At 42.0% G+C, this 21763-nt stretch overlaps 1 protein-coding gene across 1 annotated transcript in view; it reads right to left on the bottom strand.

Moving 5' to 3' along the window:
• csmd2 (CUB and Sushi multiple domains 2) overlaps positions 1–21763 on the bottom strand; it is a gene marked incomplete at its 5' end in the record, with an annotated part of 597374 nt that overhangs the window by 280028 nt on the left and 295583 nt on the right. The window contains 3 exons of the mRNA XM_090227432.1: positions 1668–1763; positions 15784–15897; positions 19914–20030. Of these exons, the coding sequence (XP_090083558.1) occupies positions 1668–1763; positions 15784–15897; positions 19914–20030 (327 nt within the window). The remainder of the gene's footprint in view (positions 1–1667; positions 1764–15783; positions 15898–19913; positions 20031–21763) is intronic.

Consider the following 21763-nt stretch of genomic DNA (forward strand, 5'->3'; position numbering starts at 1 on the left):
CTATAGTTTACCCTTTAGCACAGTTAAACATGGTTAGAGACCTATAGTTTACCCTTTAGCACAGTTAAACATGTTTAGAGACCTATAGTTATATCCTTCCTGTTTGGCCCTGTCCGGGGGTGTCCTCGGATGGGGCCACAGTGTCTCCTGACCCATCCTGTCTCAGCCTCCAGTATTTATGCTGCAGTAGTTTATGTGTCGGGGGGCTAGGGTCAGTTTGTTATATCTGGAGTACTTCTCCTGTCCTATTCAGTGTCCTGTGTGAATCTAAGTGTGCATTCTCTAATTCTCTCCTTCTCTCTTTCTTTCTCTCTCTCGGAGGACCTGAGCCCTAGGACCATGCCCCAGGACTACCTGACATGATGACTCCTTGCTGTCCCCAGTCCACCTGGCCGTGCTGCTGCTCCAGTTTCAACTGTTCTGCCTTATTATTATTTGACCATGCTGGTCATTTATGAACATTTGAACATCTTGGCCATGTTCTGTTATAATCTCCCCCCGGCACAGCCAGAAGAGGACTGGCCACCCCACATAGCCTGGTTCCTCTCTAGGTTTCTTCCTAGGTTTTGGCCTTTCTAGGGAGTTTTTCCTAGCCACCGTGCTTCTACACCTGCATTGCTTGTTGTTTGGGGTTTTAGGCTGGGTTTCTGTACAGCACTTTGAGATATCAGCTGATGTACGAAGGGCTATATAAATACATTTGATTTGATTTGATATAGTTAACCCTTTATCACAGTTAAACCATGTAGATAGAGACCTATAGTTAACCCTTTAGCACAGTTAAACATGGTTAGAGACCTATAGTTTACCCTTTAGCACAGTTAAACATGGTTAGAGACCTATAGTTTATCCTTTAGCACAGTTAAACATGGAGAGAGACCTATAGTTAACCCTTTAGCACAGTTAAACATAGTTAGAGACCTATAGTTAACCCTTTAGCACAGTTAAACCATGTAGATAGAGACCTATAGTTAACACTTTAGCACAGTTAAACCATGTAGATAGAGACCTATAGTTTACCCTTTAGCACAGTTAAACCATGTAGACAGAGACCTATAGTTAACCCTTTAGCACAGTTAAACCATGTAGATAGAGACATATAGTTTACCCTTTAGCACAGTTAAACCATGTAGATAGAGACCTATAGTTTACCCTTTAGCACAGTTAAACATGGTTAGAGACCTATATTTAACCCTTTAGCACAGTTAAACCATGTAGATAGAGACCTATAGTTTACCCTTTAGCACAGTTAAACATGGTTAGAGACCTATATTTAACCCTTTAGCACAGTTAAACATGGTTAGAGACCTATAGTTTACCCTTTAGCACAGTTAAACATGGTTAGAGACCTATAGTTAACCCTTTAGCACAGTTAAACATAGTTAGAGACATAATTAAAGTAGGGTAACAGTCTTGTTAGAACAGGCTGAGAGGTAAAGAGAGGGGTGAGATGTACTTGTGTGTGTGTGTGTGAGTGTGTGTGTGTGTGAGAGTCAGTGAGTGAGTCAGTGAGTCAGTGAGTGAGTGAGTGAGTGAGTGAGTGAGTGAGTGAGTGAGTGAGTGAGTGAGTGAGTGAGTGAGTGAGTGAGTGAGTGAGTGAGTGAGTGAGTGAGTGAGTGAGTGTGTGTGTGTGTGTGTGTGTGTGTGTGTGTGTGTGTGTGTGTTACCTTGATACACCAGGTGGAATCCTTTGGAGCTGGATTGGCCTTTGGAGGTGAATCGGATCAGAACCTGATTGGATGTTGCCAACGGCAGCGACTCTCCTGAGAAAGAGAGAATGGAGTGAGAGAGTGGAGAGAGTGGAGTGAGAGCGAGAGAGTGGAGAGAGTGGAGTGAGAGAGTGGAGTGAGAGAATGGAGTGAGAGAGTGGAGAGAGTGGAGTGAGAGAATGGAGTGAGAGAGTGGAGTGAGAGAGTGGAGAGAGTGGAGAGAGTGGAGTGAGAGAGTGGAGTGAGAGAATGGAGTGAGAGAGTGGAGAGAGTGGAGTGAGAGAATGGAGTGAGAGAGTGGAGTGAGATCGTGGAGAGAGTGGAGTGAGAGAATGGAGTGAGAGAGTGAGAGAGTGGAGTGAGAGTGAGAGTGAGCGATTGGAGCGAGAGAATGGAGTGAGAGAGTGGAGTGAGAGAGTGAGAGAGTGGAGTGAGAGAGTGGAGTGAGCGAGAGGAGTGAGAGAGTGGAGTGAGAGAGTGAGAGAGTGGAGTGAGAGAGTGGAGTGAGAGAGTGAGAGAGTGGAGTGACAGAGTGAAGAGAGCGAGAGGAGTGAGAGTGGAGTGAGAGAGTGGAGTGAGAGAGTGGAGTGAGAGAGAGGAGTGAGAGAGTGAGAGAGAGGCGTGAGTGGAGTGAGAGAGAGGAGTGGGCGAGAGAGGAGTGAGAGAGTGGAGTGAGCGAGAGGAGTGAGCGAGAGGAGTGAGAGAGAGAAGTGAGTGAGTGGAGTGAGAGTGAGCGAGTGGAATGAGAGAGTGGAGTGAGTAGAGTGAGCGAGAGGAGTGAACGAGTGGAGTGAGAGTGAGCGAGTGCAGTGAGAGAATGGAGTGAGAGAGAAGAGTGAGCGAGAGGAGTGAGAGAGTGGAGTGAGAGAGTGAGAGAGTGGAGTGAGAGAGTGGAGTGAGAGTGAGCGAGTGGAGCGAGAGAGTGGAGTGAGAGAGTGAGAGAGTGGAGTGAGCGAGAGGAGTGAGAGTGGAGTGGAGGGAGAGTGAGCGAGTGGAGTGAGAGAGTGGAGTGAGAGAGTAGAGTGAGCGAGAGGAGTGAGAGAATGGAGAGAATGGAGTGAGAGAGTGGAGTGAGAGAGTGGTGTGAGAGAGTGGAGCGAGAGAGACAGATAAACCAACATAAAACACAGGAACGATGTTAATAAAGCTATCGACCTATGTGTAAGGGAAACAGGTAAGGTATTAAACTACCTGTATGAATCCTGAGATACAGATGCAGCCAAAACAAAGTCATGACATCACCAACCCCTGGAGGTAAGCTAGTAGTAGCTCCTAGTCCCACGGAAGAGACAGCTGAGCGTGAGCACAAGGTGTAGTATTGGACCTGAATATAATTTGTACCTTTTCACGGTCACTCTGTCTTCCCTACATCCCTACATGCATTGGCTGGCAGTTTTCTGTCTGCAGTGAGTTTCTGTTTGTGTTTCAATTTGACAGACCAAAATACTGTAAATGTGTAGAAAGGGTCACAGATACGTTGACCTCCATCCAGTCAGAGGTCATCAGTTCTCGTCTCTCCTACATTATCCTCCCCCCCTGCATGTCTCCAGAGAAACATGTATTACTATAAGTAGATACACAGGATGATATTGGTGTGACCTGTCTCTCTGTCTGTCTCTCAATTCTCTTCAATTTCAATATAAGGGCTATATATCTGGAAATATATGTTTACATTGTGAAATAAATCAAACAAAAGTGAGAAAAAAAAACGATGAAAAAAATGTTAAGTTCCAAAATAATAGAGACATTTCAAATGTCATATTATGTGCAAATAGTTTAAATACAAAAGGGAAAATAAATAAACATAAATATGGGTTGTATTTACAATGGTATTTGTTCTTCACTGGTTGCCCTTTTCTTGTGGCAACAGGTCACATATATTGCTGCTGTGATGGCACACTGTGGTATTTCACCCAGTAGATATGGGAGTTTATATACATTTTGTTTGTTTCCGAATTCTTTGTGCAACTGTGTAACCTGAGGGAAATATGTGTCTCTAATATGGTCATACATTGGGCAGGAGGTTAGGAAGTGCAGCTCAGTTTCCACCTCATTTTGTGGGCAGTGAGCACATAGCCTGTCTTCTCTTGAGAGCCATGTCTGCCTACGGCGGCCTTTCTCAATAGCAAGGCTATGCTCACTGAGTCTGTACATAGTCAAAGCTTTCCTTAATTTTGGGTCAGTCACAGTGGTCAGGTATTCTGCTACTGTGTACTCTCTGTGTAGGGCCAAATAGCATTCCAGTTTGCTCTGTTTTTTTGTTCATTCTTTCCAATTGCGTCAAGTAATTATCTTTTTGTTTTCTCATGATTTGTTTTGGTCTAATTGTATCCAGGACCAGCTTGCTTAGGGGACTATTCTACAGGTTAATTTCTCTGTAGGTGATGGCTTTGTTATGAAAGGTTTGGGAATCACTTCCTTTCCTGGATCTTGATAATTAGCAGGTATCGGCCTAATTCTGCTCTGCATGTATTATTTGGTGTTTTACATTGTTCACGGGGGACATTTTTGCAGAATTCTGCATGCAGAGTCTCAATTTGGTGTTTTGTCCCATTTTGTGAATTATTGGTTGGTGAGCGGAACCCCAGACATCACAACCATAAAGGGAGATGGGTTCTATAACTGATTCAAGTACTTTTAGCCAGATCCTAATTGGTGTGTCGAATGTTATGTTCCTTTCGATGGCATAGTGTCAGGTTGTGGATCGGAGACAGGCGCAGGAATACGTAATAGAGGGGTTTAATAATCCACAATATGTCATGAAACAGGGACGAAGCCCAAAACAAACCTTTAAAAGACATGTAAAAGAAACAAAAGAGAGAGAGGGGGGTGGGGAAGTTGTCCGGGCTGGAAGCAGTGATTTGATAGGTGAAGCTGTGTTGTGCACAGTGTTGGCAGTCACACCCGGCAGCCGGAGACGGCGCCCAACGTGGCCCGTCCTGCTCTGTTGTCACCACGGTTACACTGATTCCGCTGCGGGGCCCTACAGCATGCTGGGTAGTATATTACAGGATGTGCTCAGCGCGCCGTCACGGCGACAGTGTTTAAGAAATCGCAATGGTGACAGGTATTAACACAGACAGAGTAGGTGTGGAAAGAGCAGGCGGGAGATCATCAGTGGGCTGTGTCCCCAAATTCCACTCTATTCCCTTCAGTATTTAGTGCACTAGATTTGACCAATGTGCACTATTATAGGAAAAAGGGAAGCACATTTGGAGTGCACATGGAGTGTCTGGTACTGTCCCACTGCTACAGGATGAGTTGACGTCCGCAGTTTGACTCCTGACCATGATGTTTCCGTCGTTGTTTACTATGACCGACATAAGACAGGTGATTTCTCACCTCGATCTGGACAAGGATTTTTTTTGCTTTATTGAGTCGAACGCAAAGGATCGTCCTGGAGCCCAAATCCAGTAGGAAGAGGAGATGCATCTACTTGCAAGACTACGTCAGCGATTCGGATAATCCACCTCTACCCTCCGTTCTAACGTGAAATCACTGGAGAGTAAACTGGATGAGCTCTTTTTTGAGACCAAAAGGACATTAAAAACATATAAAAATATCTTATGTTTTCACTGAGTCGTGCCTGAATGAGGACATGGGTTTTAAATGGGTTTTCATCGGCCAGGCAGAACAGCAGCCTCCAGTGGTCTATGTCGACGCGGCCCACTAACAAGGACTGTGCCACCGACTGTGGGCTCTCCTTCTCCGTGGCTGATGTAAGTAATTAATTTGAGCGTGTTAACCCTTGCAAGGCTGCCTGCACAGACGGCATCCCCAGCCATGTCCTCAGAGCATGCACAGACGGCATCCCCAGCCATGTCCTCAGAGCATGCACAGACGGCATCCCCAGCCATGTCCTCAGAGCATGCACAGACGGCATCCCCAGCCATGTCCTCAGAGCATGCACAGACGGCATCCCCAGCCATGTCCTCAGAGCATGCACAGACGGCATCCCCAGCCATGTCCTCAGAGCATGCACAGACGGCATCCCCAGCCATGTCCTCAGAGCATGCACAGACGGCATCCCCAGCCATGTCCTCAGAGCATGCACAGACCAACTGACTGTTTTTACAGACATATTCTCATCACTGACCATCTGAAATGGTCCACCCACACAGACAGTGTGGGGAAGAAGGTGCAACAGGAGGCTGACGAAATTTGGCTTGTCACCTAAAACCCTCACAAATTTTTACAGATGCACAATTGAGAGCCTCCTGTCGGGCTATATCACTGCGTGGCACAGCAACTGCTCCGCCCTCAACTGCTGGGCTTTCCAGAGGGTAGTGAGGTCTGCCCAACGCATCACCGGGGACAAACTACCTGCCCTTCAGGAGACCTACAGCACCCGATGTCACAGGAAGGCCATAAAGATCATCAAGGACAACAACCACCCGAGCCACGGCCTGTTCACACCGCTATCATCCAGATGGAGAGGTCCAGGTGCATCAAAGCAGGGACCGAGAGACTGAAAAAGAGCTTCTATCTCAGGGCCATCAGACTGTTAAATAGCCATCACGAGCCGGCTTCCAACCGGTTACGTAACCCTGCAACTAAGAGGCTGCTGCCCCATTTACATAGACTTGGAATCACTGGCCACCTTAAACATGTTTAAATAATGTTTGCATACTGCTTTACTCATCTCACATGTATATACTGTATTCTATTTTACTCTATATTAGTCAAAGCCACTCCCACATTGTTCAAACTATTTCATTCCATTCTTTTACTTTTAGATGTATGTATATTGTTAGATATTACTGCACTGTTGGAGCTAGAAACACAAGCATTTAGTTAGATATTACTGTTGGAGCTAGGAACACAAGCATTTAGTTAGATATTACTGTACTGTTGGAGCTAGAAACACAAGCATTTAGTTAGATAGTACTGCACTTTTGGAGCTAGGAACACAAGCATTTAGTTAGATATTACTGTATTGTTGGAGCTAGAAACACAAGCATTTAGTTAGATACTACTGCACTGTTGGAGCTAGGAACACGAGCATTTAGTTAGATAGTACTGCACTGTTGGAGCTAGGAACACAAGCATTTAGTTAGATATTACTGTTGGAGCTAGGAACACAAGCATTTAGTTAGATATTACTGTTGGAGCTAGGAACACAAGCATTTAGTTAGATATTACTGTTGGAGCTAGGAATACAAGCATTTAGTTAGATACTACTGCACTGTTGGAGCTAGGAACACAAGCATTTAGTTAGATAGTACTGCACTGTTGGAGCTAGAAACACAAGCATTTAGTTAGATACTACTGCACTGTTGGAGCTAGGAACACAAGCATTTAGTTAGATATTACTGTTGGAGCTAGGAACACAAGCATTTAGTTAGATACTACTGTACTGTTGGAGCTAGGAACACAAGCATTTAGTTAGATATTACTGTTGGAGCTAGAAACACAAACATTTAGTTAGATATTACTGTTGGAGCTAGGAACACAAGCATTTAGTTAGATATTACTGCACTGTTGGAGCTAGGAACACAAGCATTTAGTTAGATACTACTGCACTGTTGGAGCTAGGAACACAAGAATTTAGTTAGATACTACTGTACTGTTGGAGCTAGGAACACAAGCATTTAGTTAGATATTACTGTTGGAGCTAGGAACACAAACATTTAGTTAGATATTACTGTTGGAGCTAGGAACACAAGCATTTAGTTAGATATTACTGCACTGTTGGAGCTAGGAACACAAGCATTTAGTTAGATACTACTGCACTGTTGGAGCTAGGAACACAAGCATTTAGTTAGATATTACTGTTGGAGCTAGGAACACAAGCATTTAGTTAGATATTACTGTTGGAGCTAGGAACACAATAATTTAGTTAGATACTACTGCTCTGTTGGAGCTAGAAACACAAGCATTTAGTTAGATTAAACTGCACTGTTGGAGCTAGGAACACAAGCATTTAGTTAGATTAAAATATACTGTTGGAGCTAGGAACACAAGCATTTAGTTAGATTAAACTGTACTGTTGGAGCTAGGAACACAAGCATTTAGTTAGATATTACTGTTGGAGCTAGGAACACAAACATTTAGTTAGATATTACTGTTGGAGCTAGGAACACAAGCATTTAGTTAGATATTACTGTACTGTTGGAGCTAGGGACACAAGCATTTAGTTAGATATTACTGCACTGTTGGAGCTAGAAACACAAGCATTTAGTTAGATATTACTGCACTGTTGGAGCTAGAAACACAAGCATTTAGTTAGATATTACTGTACTGTTGGAGCTAGGAACACAAGCATTTAGTTAGATATTACTGTACTGTTGGAGCTAGGAACACAAGCATTTAGTTAGATATTACTGTACTGTTGGAGCTAGGAACACAAGCATTTAGTTAGATATTACTGCACTGTTGGAGCTAGAAACACAAGCATTTAGTTAGATATTACTGTACTGTTGGAGCTAGGAACACAAGCATTTAGTTAGATATTATTGCACTGTTGGAGCTAGGAACACAAGCATTTAGTTAGATACTACTGCTCTGTTGGAGCTAGGAACACAAGCATTTAGTTAGATACTACTGCACTGTTGGAGCTAGAAACACCAGCATTTAGTTAGATATTACTGCACTGTTGGAGCTAGGAACACAAGCATTTAGTTAGATTAAACTGCACTGTTGGAGCTAGGAACACAAGCATTTAGTTAGATATTACTACACTGTTGGAGCTAGGAACACAAGCATTTAGTTAGATATTACTGTACTGTTGGAGCTAGGAACACAAGCATTTAGTTAGATATTACTGTTGGAGCAAGGAACACAAGCATTTAGTTAGATATTACTACACTGTTGGAGCTAGGAACACAAGCATTTAGTTAGATAGTACTGTACTGTTGGAGCTAGAAACACAAGCATTTAGTTAGATAGTACTGTACTGTTGGAGCTAGGAACACAAGCATTTAGTTAGATATTACTACACTGTTGGAGCTAGGAACACAAGCATTTAGTTAGATAGTACTGTACTGTTGGAGCTAGGAACACAAGTGTTTAGTTAGATTAAACTGCACTGTTGGAGCTAGGAACACAAGCATTTAGTTAGATAGTACTGTACTGTTGGATCTAGGAACACAAGCATTTAGCTAGATATTACTGTACTGTTGGAGCTAGAAACACAAGCATTTAGTTAGATATTACTATACTGTTGGAGCTAGGAACACAAGCATTTAGCTAGATAGTACTGTACTGTTGGAGCTAGGAACACAAGCATTTAGTTAGATATTACTGTACTGTTGGAGCTAGAAACACAAGCATTTAGTTAGATATTACTGTTGGAGCTAGGAACACAAACATTTAGTTAGATATTACTGTTGGAGCTAGGAACACAAGCATTTAGTTAGATATTACTGTTGGAGCTAGGAACACAAACATTTAGTTAGATATTACTGTTGGAGCTAGGAACACAAGCATTTAGTTAGATATTACTGTTGGAGCTAGGAACACAAGCATTTAGTTAGATATTACTGTACTGTTGGAGCTAGGAACACAAGCATTTAGTTAGATATTACTGTACTGTTGGAGCTAGGAACACAAGAATTTAGTTAGATATTACTGTACTGTTGGAGCTAGGAACACAAGCATTTAGTTAGATATTACTGTTGGAGCTAGGAACACAAGCATTTAGTTAGATATTACTGTACTGTTGGATCTAGGAACACGAGCATTTAGTTAGATAGTACTGTACTGTTGGAGCTAGGAACACAAGCATTTAGCTAGATATTACTGTTGGAGCTAGGAACACAAGCATTTAGTTAGGTATTACTGCACTGTTGGAGCTAGGAACACAAGCATTTAGCTAGATATTACTGTTGGAGCTAGGAACAAAAGCATTTAGTTAGGTATTACTGCACTGTTGGAGCTAGGAACACAAGCATTTAGTTAGATATTACTGTTGGAGCTAGGAACACGAGCATTTAGTTAGATTAAACTGTACTGTTGGATCTAGAATCACAAGCATTTAGTTAGATATTACTGTACTGTTGGATCTAGAAACACAAGCATTTAGTTAGATATTACTGTACTGTTGGAGCTAGGAACACAAGCATTTAGTTAGATATTACTGTTGGAGCTAGGAACACAAGCATTTAGTTAGATATTACTGTTGGAGCTAGGAACACAAACATTTAGTTAGATATTACTATTGGAGCTAGAAACACAAGCATTTAGTTAGATATTACTGTACTGTTGGAGCTAGGAACACAAGCATTTAGTTAGATATTACTGTACTGTTGGAGCTAGGAACACAAGCATTTAGTTAGATATTACTGCACTGTTGGAGCTAGGAACACAAGCATTTAGTTAGATATTACTGCACTGTTGGAGCTAGGAACACAAGCATTTAGTTAGATATTACTGCACTGTTGGAGCTAGGAACACAAACATTTAGTTAGATATTATTGTTGGAGCTAGGAACACAAGCATTTAGTTAGATATTACTGTTGGAGCTAGGAACACAAGCATTTAGTTAGATATTACTGCACTGTTGGAGCTAGGAACACAAGCATTTAGTTAGATATTACTGCACTGTTGGAGCTAGGAACACAAACATTTAGTTAGATATTACTGTTGGAGCTAGGAACACAAACATTTAGTTAGATATTACTGCACTGTTGGAGCTAGGAACACAAGCATTTAGTTAGATATTACTGCACTGTTGGAGCTAGGAACACAAGCATTTAGTTAGATAGTACTGTACTGTTGGATCTAGGAACACAAGCATTTAGTTAGATATTACTGTTGGAGCTAGGAACACAAGCATTTAGTTAGATATTACTGTTGGAGCAAGGAACAAAAGCATTTAGTTAGATATTACTACACTGTTGGAGCTAGGAACACAAGCATTTAGTTAGATAGTACTGTACTGTTGGAGCTAGGAACACAAGCATTTAGTTAGATATTACTACACTGTTGGAGCTAGGAACACAAGCATTTAGTTAGATAGTACTGTACTGTTGGAGCTAGGAACACAAGCATTTAGTTAGATATTACTACACTGTTGGAGCTAGGAACACAAGCATTTAGTTAGATAGTACTGTACTGTTGGAGCTAGGAACACAAGCATTTAGTTAGATATTACTGTTGGAGCTAGGAACACAAGCATTTAGTTAGATATTACTGTTGGAGCTAGGAACACAAGCATTTAGTTAGATTAAACTGTACTGTTGGAGCTAGGAACACAAGCATTTAGTTAGATATTACTGTACTGTTGGAGCTAGGAACACAAGCATTTAGTTAGATAGTACTGCACTGTTGGAGCTAGGAACACAAGCATTTAGTTAGATATTACTGTTGGAGCTAGGAACACAAGCATTTAGTTAGATACTGTTGGAGCTAGGAACACAAGCATTTAGTTAGATATTACTGTTGGAGCTAGGAACACAAGCATTTAGTTAGATACTGTTGGAGCCAGGAACACAAGCATTTAGTTAGATACTACTGCACTGTTGGAGCTAGGAACACAAGCATTTAGTTAGATACTACTGCACTGTTGGAGCTAGGAACACAAGCATTTAGTTAGATTAAACTGTACTGTTGGAGCTAGGAACACAAGCATTTAGTTAGATATTACTGTTGGAGCTAGAAACACAAGCATTTAGTTAGATATTACTGTTGGAGCTAGGAACACAAGCATTTAGTTAGATATTACTGTACTGTTGGAGCTAGAAACACAAGCATTTAGTTAGATTAAACTGTACTGTTGGAGCTAGGAACACAAGCATTTAGTTAGATATTACTGTTGGAGCTAGAAACACAAGCATTTAGTTAGATACTGTTGGAGCCAGGAACACAAGCATTTAGTTAGATATTACTGTACTGTTGGAGCTAGGAACACAAGCATTTAGTTAGATATTACTGTACTGTTGGAGCTAGGAACACAAGCATTTAGTTAGATTAAACTGTACTGTTGGAGCTAGGAACACAAGCATTTAGTTAGATTAAACTGTACTGTTGGAGCTAGGAACACAAGCATTTAGTTAGATAGTACTGTACTGTTGGAGCTAGGAACACAAGCATTTAGTTAGATTAAACTGTACTGTTGGAGCTAGAAACACAAGCATTTAGTTAGATATTACTGTTGGAGCTAGAAACACAAGCATTTAGTTAGATATTACTGCACTGTTGGAGCTAGGAACACAAGCATTTAGTTAGATATTACTGCACTGTTGGAGCTAGGAACACAAGCATTTAGTTAGATATTACTGCACTGTTGGAGCTAGAAACACAAGCATTTAGTTAGATACTGTTGGAGCTAGGAACACAAGCATTTAGTTAGATTAAACTGTACTGTTGGAGCTAGGAACACAAGCATTTAGTTAGATATTACTGTACTGTTGGAGCTAGGAACACAAGCATTTAGTTAGATATTACTGCACTGTTGGAGCTAGGAACACAAGCATTTAGTTAGATACTGTTGGAGCTAGGAACACAAGCATTTAGTTAGATTAAACTGTACTGTTGGAGCTAGGAACACAAGCATTTAGTTAGATATTACTGTACTGTTGGAGCTAGGAACACAAGCATTTAGTTAGATATTACTGCACTGTTGGAGCTAGGAACACAAGCATTTAGTTAGATACTGTTGGAGCTAGGAACACAAGCATTTAGTTAGATTAAACTGTACTGTTGGAGCTAGGAACACAAGCATTTAGTTAGATTAAACTGTACTGTTGGAGCTAGGAACACAAGCATTTCACTACACCCGCAATAACATCTGCTAAACATGAGTATGCGACCAATACAATTGTATTTTATTTTGATTTGATAAGGTTAGAGACTACGGAGCTGCCAAGACCACTTTATGTATCCCTCTCTGTCTGTTTATTGAGCTGTAAAAGGTAGTATTCTGAAGCTGCTGCCCCTGGACAGGAACCAGGGGATTATTCTGTCTGTCAGGCCATGGAGCTGAGGCAATGAGAGATGGAAAATTGCACTATAAGATTGCAGGATTTTTCTTGATCTCACTGTCTTTTCTCTTCCTCTAAATCCCACTTCTCTATTCCCTCTTCCTCTAAATCCCTCTTCCCTCTTCCTCTAAATCCCTCTTCCTCTAAATCCCTCTTCCCTCTTCCTCTAAATCCCACTTCTCTATTCCCTCTTCCTCTAAATCCCTCTTCCCTCTTCCTCTAAATTCCTCTTCCCTCTTCCTCTAAATTCCTCTTCCTCTTCCTCTAAATCTCTCTTCCTCTTCCTCTAAATCTCTCTTCCTCTTCCTCTAAATCTCTTTTCTCTTTTCCTCTATATCCCTCTTCTCTTTTCCTCTCTCTCGTCCCTTTCTCTCCGTCCCTCTCTCTCCGTCCCTCTCTCTCGTCCCTCTCTCTCTGTCCCTCTCTCATCCCTCTCTCTCGTCCCTCTCTCTCGTCCCTCTCTCTCCGGCCCTCTCTCTCCGGCCCCCTAATTGGAACGCCCTCCACACACAGCTGGTTGGTATGCCCTCCCACACAGCTGGTTGGTACGCCCTCACACACACAGCTGGTTGGTACGCCCTCAACACACACAGCTGGTTGGTACGCCCTCAACACAGCTGGTTGGTACGCCCTCACACACACAGCTGGTTGGTACGCCCTCACACACACAGCTGGCTGGTACGCCCTCACACACACAGCTGGTTGGTACGCCCTCACACACACAGCTGGTTGGTACGCCCTCACACACACAGCTGGTTGGTACGCCCTCACACACACAGCTGGTTGGTACGCCCTCACACACACAGCTGGTTGGTACGCCCTCACACACACAGCTGGTTGGTACATCCTAAACACAGCTGGTTGGTACGCCCTCACACACACAGCTGGCATCAATATGTAAATTCTGACTGTTGTCTATCAATAGGCTACCAGTTAGTGAATAGTGAATGTGATTGATCTGCAGAGATGGGCGAGTGACCAAATCTCTCACCACCAAAGTCACGTATCACCTCTTTTCCTATGTGGATCGGCGTTGGATTCGTTAAAATCAGAGCTCCCATGTCAGTCGTTTTGACATGGCAGGAGAGTAACAATTCCAGCCAGAATATAGGCTATCGTAACTGTGTGTCTCTAAAATAACAAATAGCATTTTTTACCAATGTCTGCCATTTACATGATCCACATATTTACGCGTGAACTATATGACAAACTTCCTGGAAGCTCTGTATATATATATATATATATATATATATATATATATATATATATATATATATATATATATATATATATACACTGTGTTTTAGAACAGACTCACAATAGGCCACTGCTCTCTTCACAGCTGTCTCCTTCACTGTGTTTTAGAACAGACTCACAATAGGCTACTGCTCTCTTCACAGCTGTCTCCTTCACTGTGTTTTAGAACAGACTCACAATAGGCCACTGCTCTCTTCACAGCTGTCTCCTTCACTGTGTTTTAGAACAGACTCACAATAGGCCACTGCTCTCTTCACAGCTGTCTCCTTCACTGTGTTTTAGAACAGACTCACAATAGGCCACTGCTCTCTTCACAGCTGTCTCCTTCACTGTGTTTTAGAACAGACTCACAATAGGCCACTGCTCTCTTCACAGCTGTCTCCTTCACTGTGTTTAATAACAGACTCACAATAGGCCACTGCTCTCTTCACAGCTGTCTCCTTCACTGTGTTTAATAACAGACTCACAATAGGCCACTGCTCTCTTCACAGCTGTCTCCTTCACTGTGTTTAATAACAGACTCACAATAGGCTACTGCTCTCTTCACAGCTGTCTCCTTCACTGTGTTTTAGTACAGACTCACAATAGGCTACTGCTCTCTTCACAGCTGTCTCCTTCACTGTGTTTTAGAACAGACTCACAATAGGCCACTGCTCTCTTCACAGCTGTCTCCTTCACTGTGTTTTAGAACAGACTCACAATAGGCCACTGCTCTCTTCACAGCTGACTCCTTCACTGTGTTTTAGAACAGACTCACAATAGGCTACTGCTCTCTTCACAGCTGTCTCCTTCACTGTGTTTTAGAACAGACTCACAATAGGCTACTGCTCTCTTCACAGCTGTCTCCTTCACTGTGTTTAATAACAGACTCACAATAGGCTACTGCTCTCTTCACAGCTGTCTCCTTCACTGTGTTTAATAACAGACTCACAATAGGCTACTGCTCTCTTCACAGCTGTCTCCTGCTGAAATACAGGGGAACTAGAGGTATGGTAGAAGACAGTGGGCTGAGGACTCAGTACGCAGCGTTGGGCTTTCGCTTGCGTGTTTTTCTGGACAAAAAAAGTAATTGTGAATGTATGTGTACCTGCGTGTGTGTGTGTACCTGTGTGTGTGTGTACCTGTGTGTGTGTGTACCTGTGTGTGTGTACCTGTGTGTGTGTACCTGTGTGTGTGTGTACCTGTGTGTGTGTGTACCTGTGTGTGTACCTGTGTGTGTGTGTACCTGTGTGTGTGTACCTGTGTGTGTACGCGTGTGTGTGTACCTGTGTGTACCTGTGTGCGTGTACCTGTGTGTGTACCTGTGTGTACCTGTGTGTGTGTGTACCTGTGTGTGTACCTGTGTGTGTACCTGTGTGTGTACGCGTGTGTGTGTACCTGTGTGTGTACACGTGTGTGTGTACCTGTGTGCGTGTACCTGTGTGTGTACCTGTGTGCGTGTACCTGTGTGTGTACCTGTGTGTACCTGTGTGTGTGTGTACCTGTGTGTGTATACCTGTGTGTGTGTACCTGTCTGTGTGTGTGTACCTGTCTGTGTGTGTGTACCTGTGTGTGTGTGTGTACCTGTGTGTCTACCTGTGTGTGTACCTGTGTGTGTGTACTTGTGTGTGTGTACCTGTGTGTGTACCTGTGTGTGTGTGTGTACCTGTGTGTGTGTACCTGTGTGTGTGTACCTGTGTGTGTACCTGTGTGTGTGTACCTGTGTGTGTGTGTACCTGTGTGTGTGTGTACCTGTGTGTGTGTACCTGTGTGTGTACATGTGTGTGTACCTGTGTTTGTGTACATGTGTGTGTACCTGTGTGTGTACCTGTGTGTGTGTACCTGTGTGTGTGTACCTGTGTGTGTGTACCTATGTGTGTGTACCTGTGTGTGTGTGTGTACCTGTGTGTGTGTACCTGTGTGTGTCCCAGACAGGGAACTGAGGACTCTGGAATGCTGCGTTGCTCCATCGTAGATTTCCACCACGTCATTCAGAGCCGTTTGGAAGAACGCAAACTGGCTGAACACCACTGAAGAAGACAGAGAAGAATGAAAACAGGAAGTTAAATGTTATGCAATTTAAAATACTTGTTTCAAATTTTACCATCATAGGAAACTCAATATTGATCAATTGAAATTTCAACACCTTAGGAGATTGCTAAGATCACCAAAGGTTGAATAGATGGATGAAAGCAATATGCTGAGAGAGAGAGACACAGACAGACAGACAGACAGACAGACAGACAGACAGACAGACAGACAGACAGACAGACAGACAGACAGACAGACAGACAGACAGGCAGGAGATTTAGATGGATACGTTGTGATCTGGGTCATCTAGATAGAAATGAGACTCAGACAGAAACATGACTCATCGAAACATAACTCATCTCGACAGAAACATGACTCATCTAGATAGAAATATGACTCATCTCGACAGAAACATGACTCATCTAGATAGAAACATGACTCATCTAGATAGAAACATGACTCATCCACACATGACCCATCTAGACAGAAACATGACTCATCGAAACATGACTCATCAAGACAGAAACATGACTCATATAGACAGAAACATGACTCATCTCGACAGAAACATGACTCATCTCGACAGAAACATGACTCATCTAGATAGAAACATGACTCATCTAGACAGAAACATGACTCATCTACACAAGACTCATCTAGACAGAAACTTGACTCATCAAAACATGACTCATCTAGACAGAAACATGACTCATCTAGACAGAAACATGACTAATCTAGATAGAAACATGACTCATCTAGATAGAAACATGACTCATTAAAACATGACTCATCTAGACAGAAACATGACTCATATAGACAGAAACATGACTCATCTTGACAGAAACATGACTCATCTAGAAAGAAACATGACTCATCTAGATAGAAACATGACTCATCTACACAGAAACATGACTCATCTACACAAGACTCATCTAGACAGAAACTTGACTAATCAAAACATGACTCATCTGGACAGAAACATGACTCATCTAGACAGAAACATGACTAATCTAGATAGAAACATGACTCATCTAGATAGAAACATGACTCATCAAAACATGACTCATCTAGACAGAAACATGACTCATCTAGACAGAAACATGACTCATCTAGATAGAAACATGACTCATCTAGATAGAAACATGACTCATCTAGATAGAAACATGACTCATCTAGATAGAAACATGACTCATCAAAACATGACTCATCTAGACAGAAACATGAATCATCTAGATAGAAACATGACTCATCTAGATATGACTCATCTAGACAGAAACATGACTCATCTAGATAGAAACATGACTCATCTAGATAGAAACATGACTCATCTAGATAGAAACATGACTCATCTAGATAGAAAAATTACTCATCTAGACAGAAACATGACTCATCTACACGAATCAACTAGACAGAAACATTACACATCGAAACATGACTCATCTAGACAGAAACATGACTCATCGAAACATGACTCATCTAGACAGAAACATGACTCATCTAGATAGAAACATGACTCATCTAGACAGAAACATGACTCATCTACACATGACCCATCTAGACAGAAAAATGACTCATCGAAACATGACTCATCTAGACAGAAACATGACTCATCTAGATAGAAACATGACTCATCTAGACAGAAACATGACTAATCTAGATATAAACATGACTCATCTAGACATAACTCATATAGATAGAAACATGACTCATCTAGATTGAAATATGACTCATCGAATCATGACTCATCTAGATAGAAATGAGACTCAGACAGAGACATAACTCATCTCGACAGAAACATGACTCATCTCGACAGAAACATGACTCATCTAGATAGAACACTACTTTAGACCAGAGCCCTATGGAACCCTATTCCCTATATAGTACACTACTTTTAGACCAGAGCCCTATGGAACCCTATTCCCTATATTGTGCACTACTTTAGACCAGAGCCCTATGGAACCCTATTCCCTATATATTGCGCACTACTTTAGACCAGAGCCCTATGGAACCCTATTCCCTATATAGTGCACTACTTTAGACCAGAGCCCTATGGAACCCTATTCCCTATATAGTACACTACTTTTAGACCAGAGCCCTATGGAACCCTATTCCCTATATTGTGCACTACTTTAGATCAGAGCCCTATGGCACCCTATTCCCTATATAGTGCACTACTTTAGACCAGAGCCCTATAGAACCCTATTCCCTATATAGTGCACTACTTTAGACCAGAGCCCTATGGAACCCTATTTCCTATATAGTGCACTACTTTAGACCAGAGCCCTATAGAACCCTATTCCCTATGTAGTGCACCACTTCTAATCATGGACCATGAGGTGCATTATTTAGGAGATAAGGAACCATTTTCGGCTCCATCCTCCGTCATTAGACTGGCCAAATGCAAAAAGCTCATTATCACCCTGTACCCTCTGAGGGAGATGAGGAAGGAGAGGCCGGGTGGAGGGTACGCACAGTGGTTCCTCAATTAAATATTGAAAGCTGAAACACTTTGTGGTAGATGGTGGTAGATTGTGTTTGTTTTATTTGTGAAATGTTACTAGTTTATTTAGACAATATTCCTTTCGAATTGGCCTATTTAGCAGGCTTTTTCTCAACATCAAGCTATTTTTTGTCAGCACAGAGCTGAGTGACTCACTCATTGCTGGCTTTGGATCAAAATGAATAAATAAGTAGCGTAATTGATTTCTTATTGTCTTTTTATTAACGAAGAAATGTTTCGACCAAGTTAATCTGCTCATGTTGTCTGTGTTCAATTATTTGTGATATTGTGGTTACAATGAAGAATGTCTGTCTGTCTGCAATTCTGACAGATCTCACAGACAGACAGACAGACAGACAGACAGACAGACAGACAGACAGACAGACAGACAGACAGACAGACAGACAGACAGACAGACAGACAGACAGACAGGGCTCTGGTCTAAAGTAGTGCACTATATAGGGCACAGGGTTCTGGTCTAAAGTAGGGCACTATATAGGGAATAGGGCTCTGGTCTAAAGTAGTGCACTATATAGGGAATGGGGCTCTGGTCTAAAGTAGGCCCTATATAGGGAATAGGGCTCTGGTCTAAAGTAGTGTACTATATATAGGGAATAGGGCTCTGGTCTAAAGTAATGCACTATATAGGGAACAGGGCTCTGGTCTAAAGTAGTGCACTATATAGGGAACAGGGCTCTGGTCTAAAGTAGTGTACTATATAGGGAACAGGGCTCTGGTCTAAAGTAGTGCACTATATAGGGAACAGGGCTCTGGTCTAAAGTAGTGCACTATATAGGGAACAGGGCTCTGGTCTAAAGTAGTGCACTATATAGGGAACAGGGATCTGGTCTAAAGTAGTGCACTATATAGGGAACAGGGCTCTGGTCTAAAGTAGTGGACTTTATATAGGGAATAGGGTTCCATAGGGCCCTGGTCTAAAGTAGTGCACTATATAGGGCATAGGGTTCTGGTCTAAAGTAGGGCACTATATAGGGAATAGGGCTCTGGTCTAAAGTAGTGCACTATATAGGGAACAGGGCTCTGCTCTAAAGTAGTGCACTATATAGGGAATAGGGTTCCATAGGGCCCTGGTCTAAAGTAGTGCACTATATAGGGAATAGGGTTCCATTTGGAATGCATGTTGTGTTCTTCCTTCTGTGAGAGTGTTCAGACGCCCACACTTCACTGCAGTCCATCACAGGGGGTGAGCGGGAGTGATGGTGTGTGTGTGTGTGTGTGTGAGAGAGAAAGAGAGATGGTGTGAGGTGCATGGAGAGATAGCCAGACGCTGTGTAAAGGGAGTGAAATACTGTTCCTGAGTGTTGAGACACACAAAGGATATTAACATGTCTCAGAGTATGAAGTGTCCCTAGAAGTTGATCTCAAGTCAGATTTGTATTTTACCCTTTCAACGGATCACATTAGATTATGGAGGGGTTACGCTGATCCTAGATCTGTACCTAAGGTCAACTTCTATCCAGGAGTGAAGGATAAATTGTGTGTTGTAGCACTCACCATAGTCTTTGGGCACGACCACCGAGTACAGACATGTTCGGGCACTGCTGTAGTTGCCTGGGTAACCGGGAGACAAGACCACACCCTCCAGCCCAGAATACTGCCCTCCACACAGAGCTAGAAGGATAGAGAGAGAGAAAGGGACAGAGAGAGAGAGAGAGAGAGAAAGAGAGAGAGAAAGAGGGAGCGATAGAGAGAGAGAAACAGACAGAGAGAGCGACAGAGAGAGGGAATGGAAAGAGATGTGACAGAGATATTCAATTTCTCTGTTTTTCTTCCACCATCGTTGTTAAATTACTTTTCTTGTCTGTTGCCGACTGGGCTTCTTGGCGGCTGTGTGTCCCTGGTGTGTGCTGGAGTGAAATCGCAATGTTTTCTAAGTGTCTCTCGGGGTTAGCCTGGAGAGATGAGGCTTGAACCCTCTCTCTCTCATGCTAGATAGACATTGTAATACCAAGGGATCTATTTTAATAAATCTAACATAAATCTAAGTGCTTTATAGGTTCAGGGGTGTGTCAGAAATATTTCAGGTATTTTCACAACCAGAATTATGGGCGCGGTGGCACGAAAGGGCTGTCAAATCTTAACTTGTTATGGCTGCAGGGGCAGTATTGAGTAGCTTGGATGAATAAGGTGCCCAGAGTAAACGGCCAGCTCCTCAGTCTCAGTTGCTAATATATGCATTTTATTATTAGTATTGGATAGAAAACACAAAATATTGTCTGTGAGTATAACATAACTGATATTGCAGGTGAAACCCTGAGGAAAATCAAAACAGGAAGTGGCTTCTATTTTGAAAACTCCATGTTCCATAGCCTCCCTTTGCTCCATTTAAAGGGATATCGACCAGATTCCTTTTCCTATCGCTTCCTCAGGGTGTCAACAGTCTTCAGACATAGTTTCAGGCTTTTATTTTGAAAAACGAGCCAGAACGATAACATCGCGTCAAGTGGTCACATGAGTTTTACTCGCCCAACTTTGGACAGCCATTACTTTTCCCCTCTCCTACTGATAAAGACATTTGCTGTTGAAATATTACCGATTACATATTTGAAAAATAACCTGAGGATTGATTATAAAAAATGTTTGACATGTTTTTGTGGACATTACGGATACTATTTGGAATTTGTCTGCGTTGTCGTGACCGCTCTTTCCTGTGGATTTCTGAACAAAACGCGCCAAACAAACGGAGGTATTTTGGATATAAATATAATCTTTATGGAACAAAAGGAACATTTGTTGTGTAACTGGGAGTCTCGTGAGTGAAAACATCCGAAGATCATCAAAGGTAAATGATTAATTTGATTGATTTTCTGATTATCGTGACCAAGCTACCTGATGCTAAGTGTACTTAATGTTTTGTCTAGTGATCGATAAACTGACACAAACGCTTGGATTGCTTTCGCTGTAAAGCATAATTTCAAAATCTGACACGACAGGTGGATTAACAAAAGGCTAAGCTGTGTTTTCCTATATTGCACTTGTGATTTCATGAATATAAATATTTTTAGAAATATTCATTGAATGTAGCGCTATGCTATTCAGTGGTTGTTGATGACAATTATCCGGTTAACGGGATTGCAGCCATGACAAGTCGGCCAATCAGAATGTGCTCCATTACTAAATATTTGGTTGCTTCAAGTTAAAGTTGGTTAATAGGAACTTGAAGTGATTTATACTTTTACTTCTAATTTTGATTCTGAAGTACATTTTCCTTTTGATACGTAAGTATATTTAAAACCAAATACTTGTATACTTTGACTCAAGTAGTATTTTACTTTCACATTTATTTGAGTCATTTTAACGTATCTTTACTGTTACTCAAGTATGACAATCTGAGGCGATTAAAT

Source organism: Oncorhynchus mykiss, chromosome 30, assembly GCF_057628025.1.
Source record: "Oncorhynchus mykiss isolate SJ-2025 chromosome 30, ASM5762802v1, whole genome shotgun sequence".
Taxonomy (NCBI): Eukaryota; Metazoa; Chordata; class Actinopteri; order Salmoniformes; family Salmonidae; genus Oncorhynchus; species Oncorhynchus mykiss.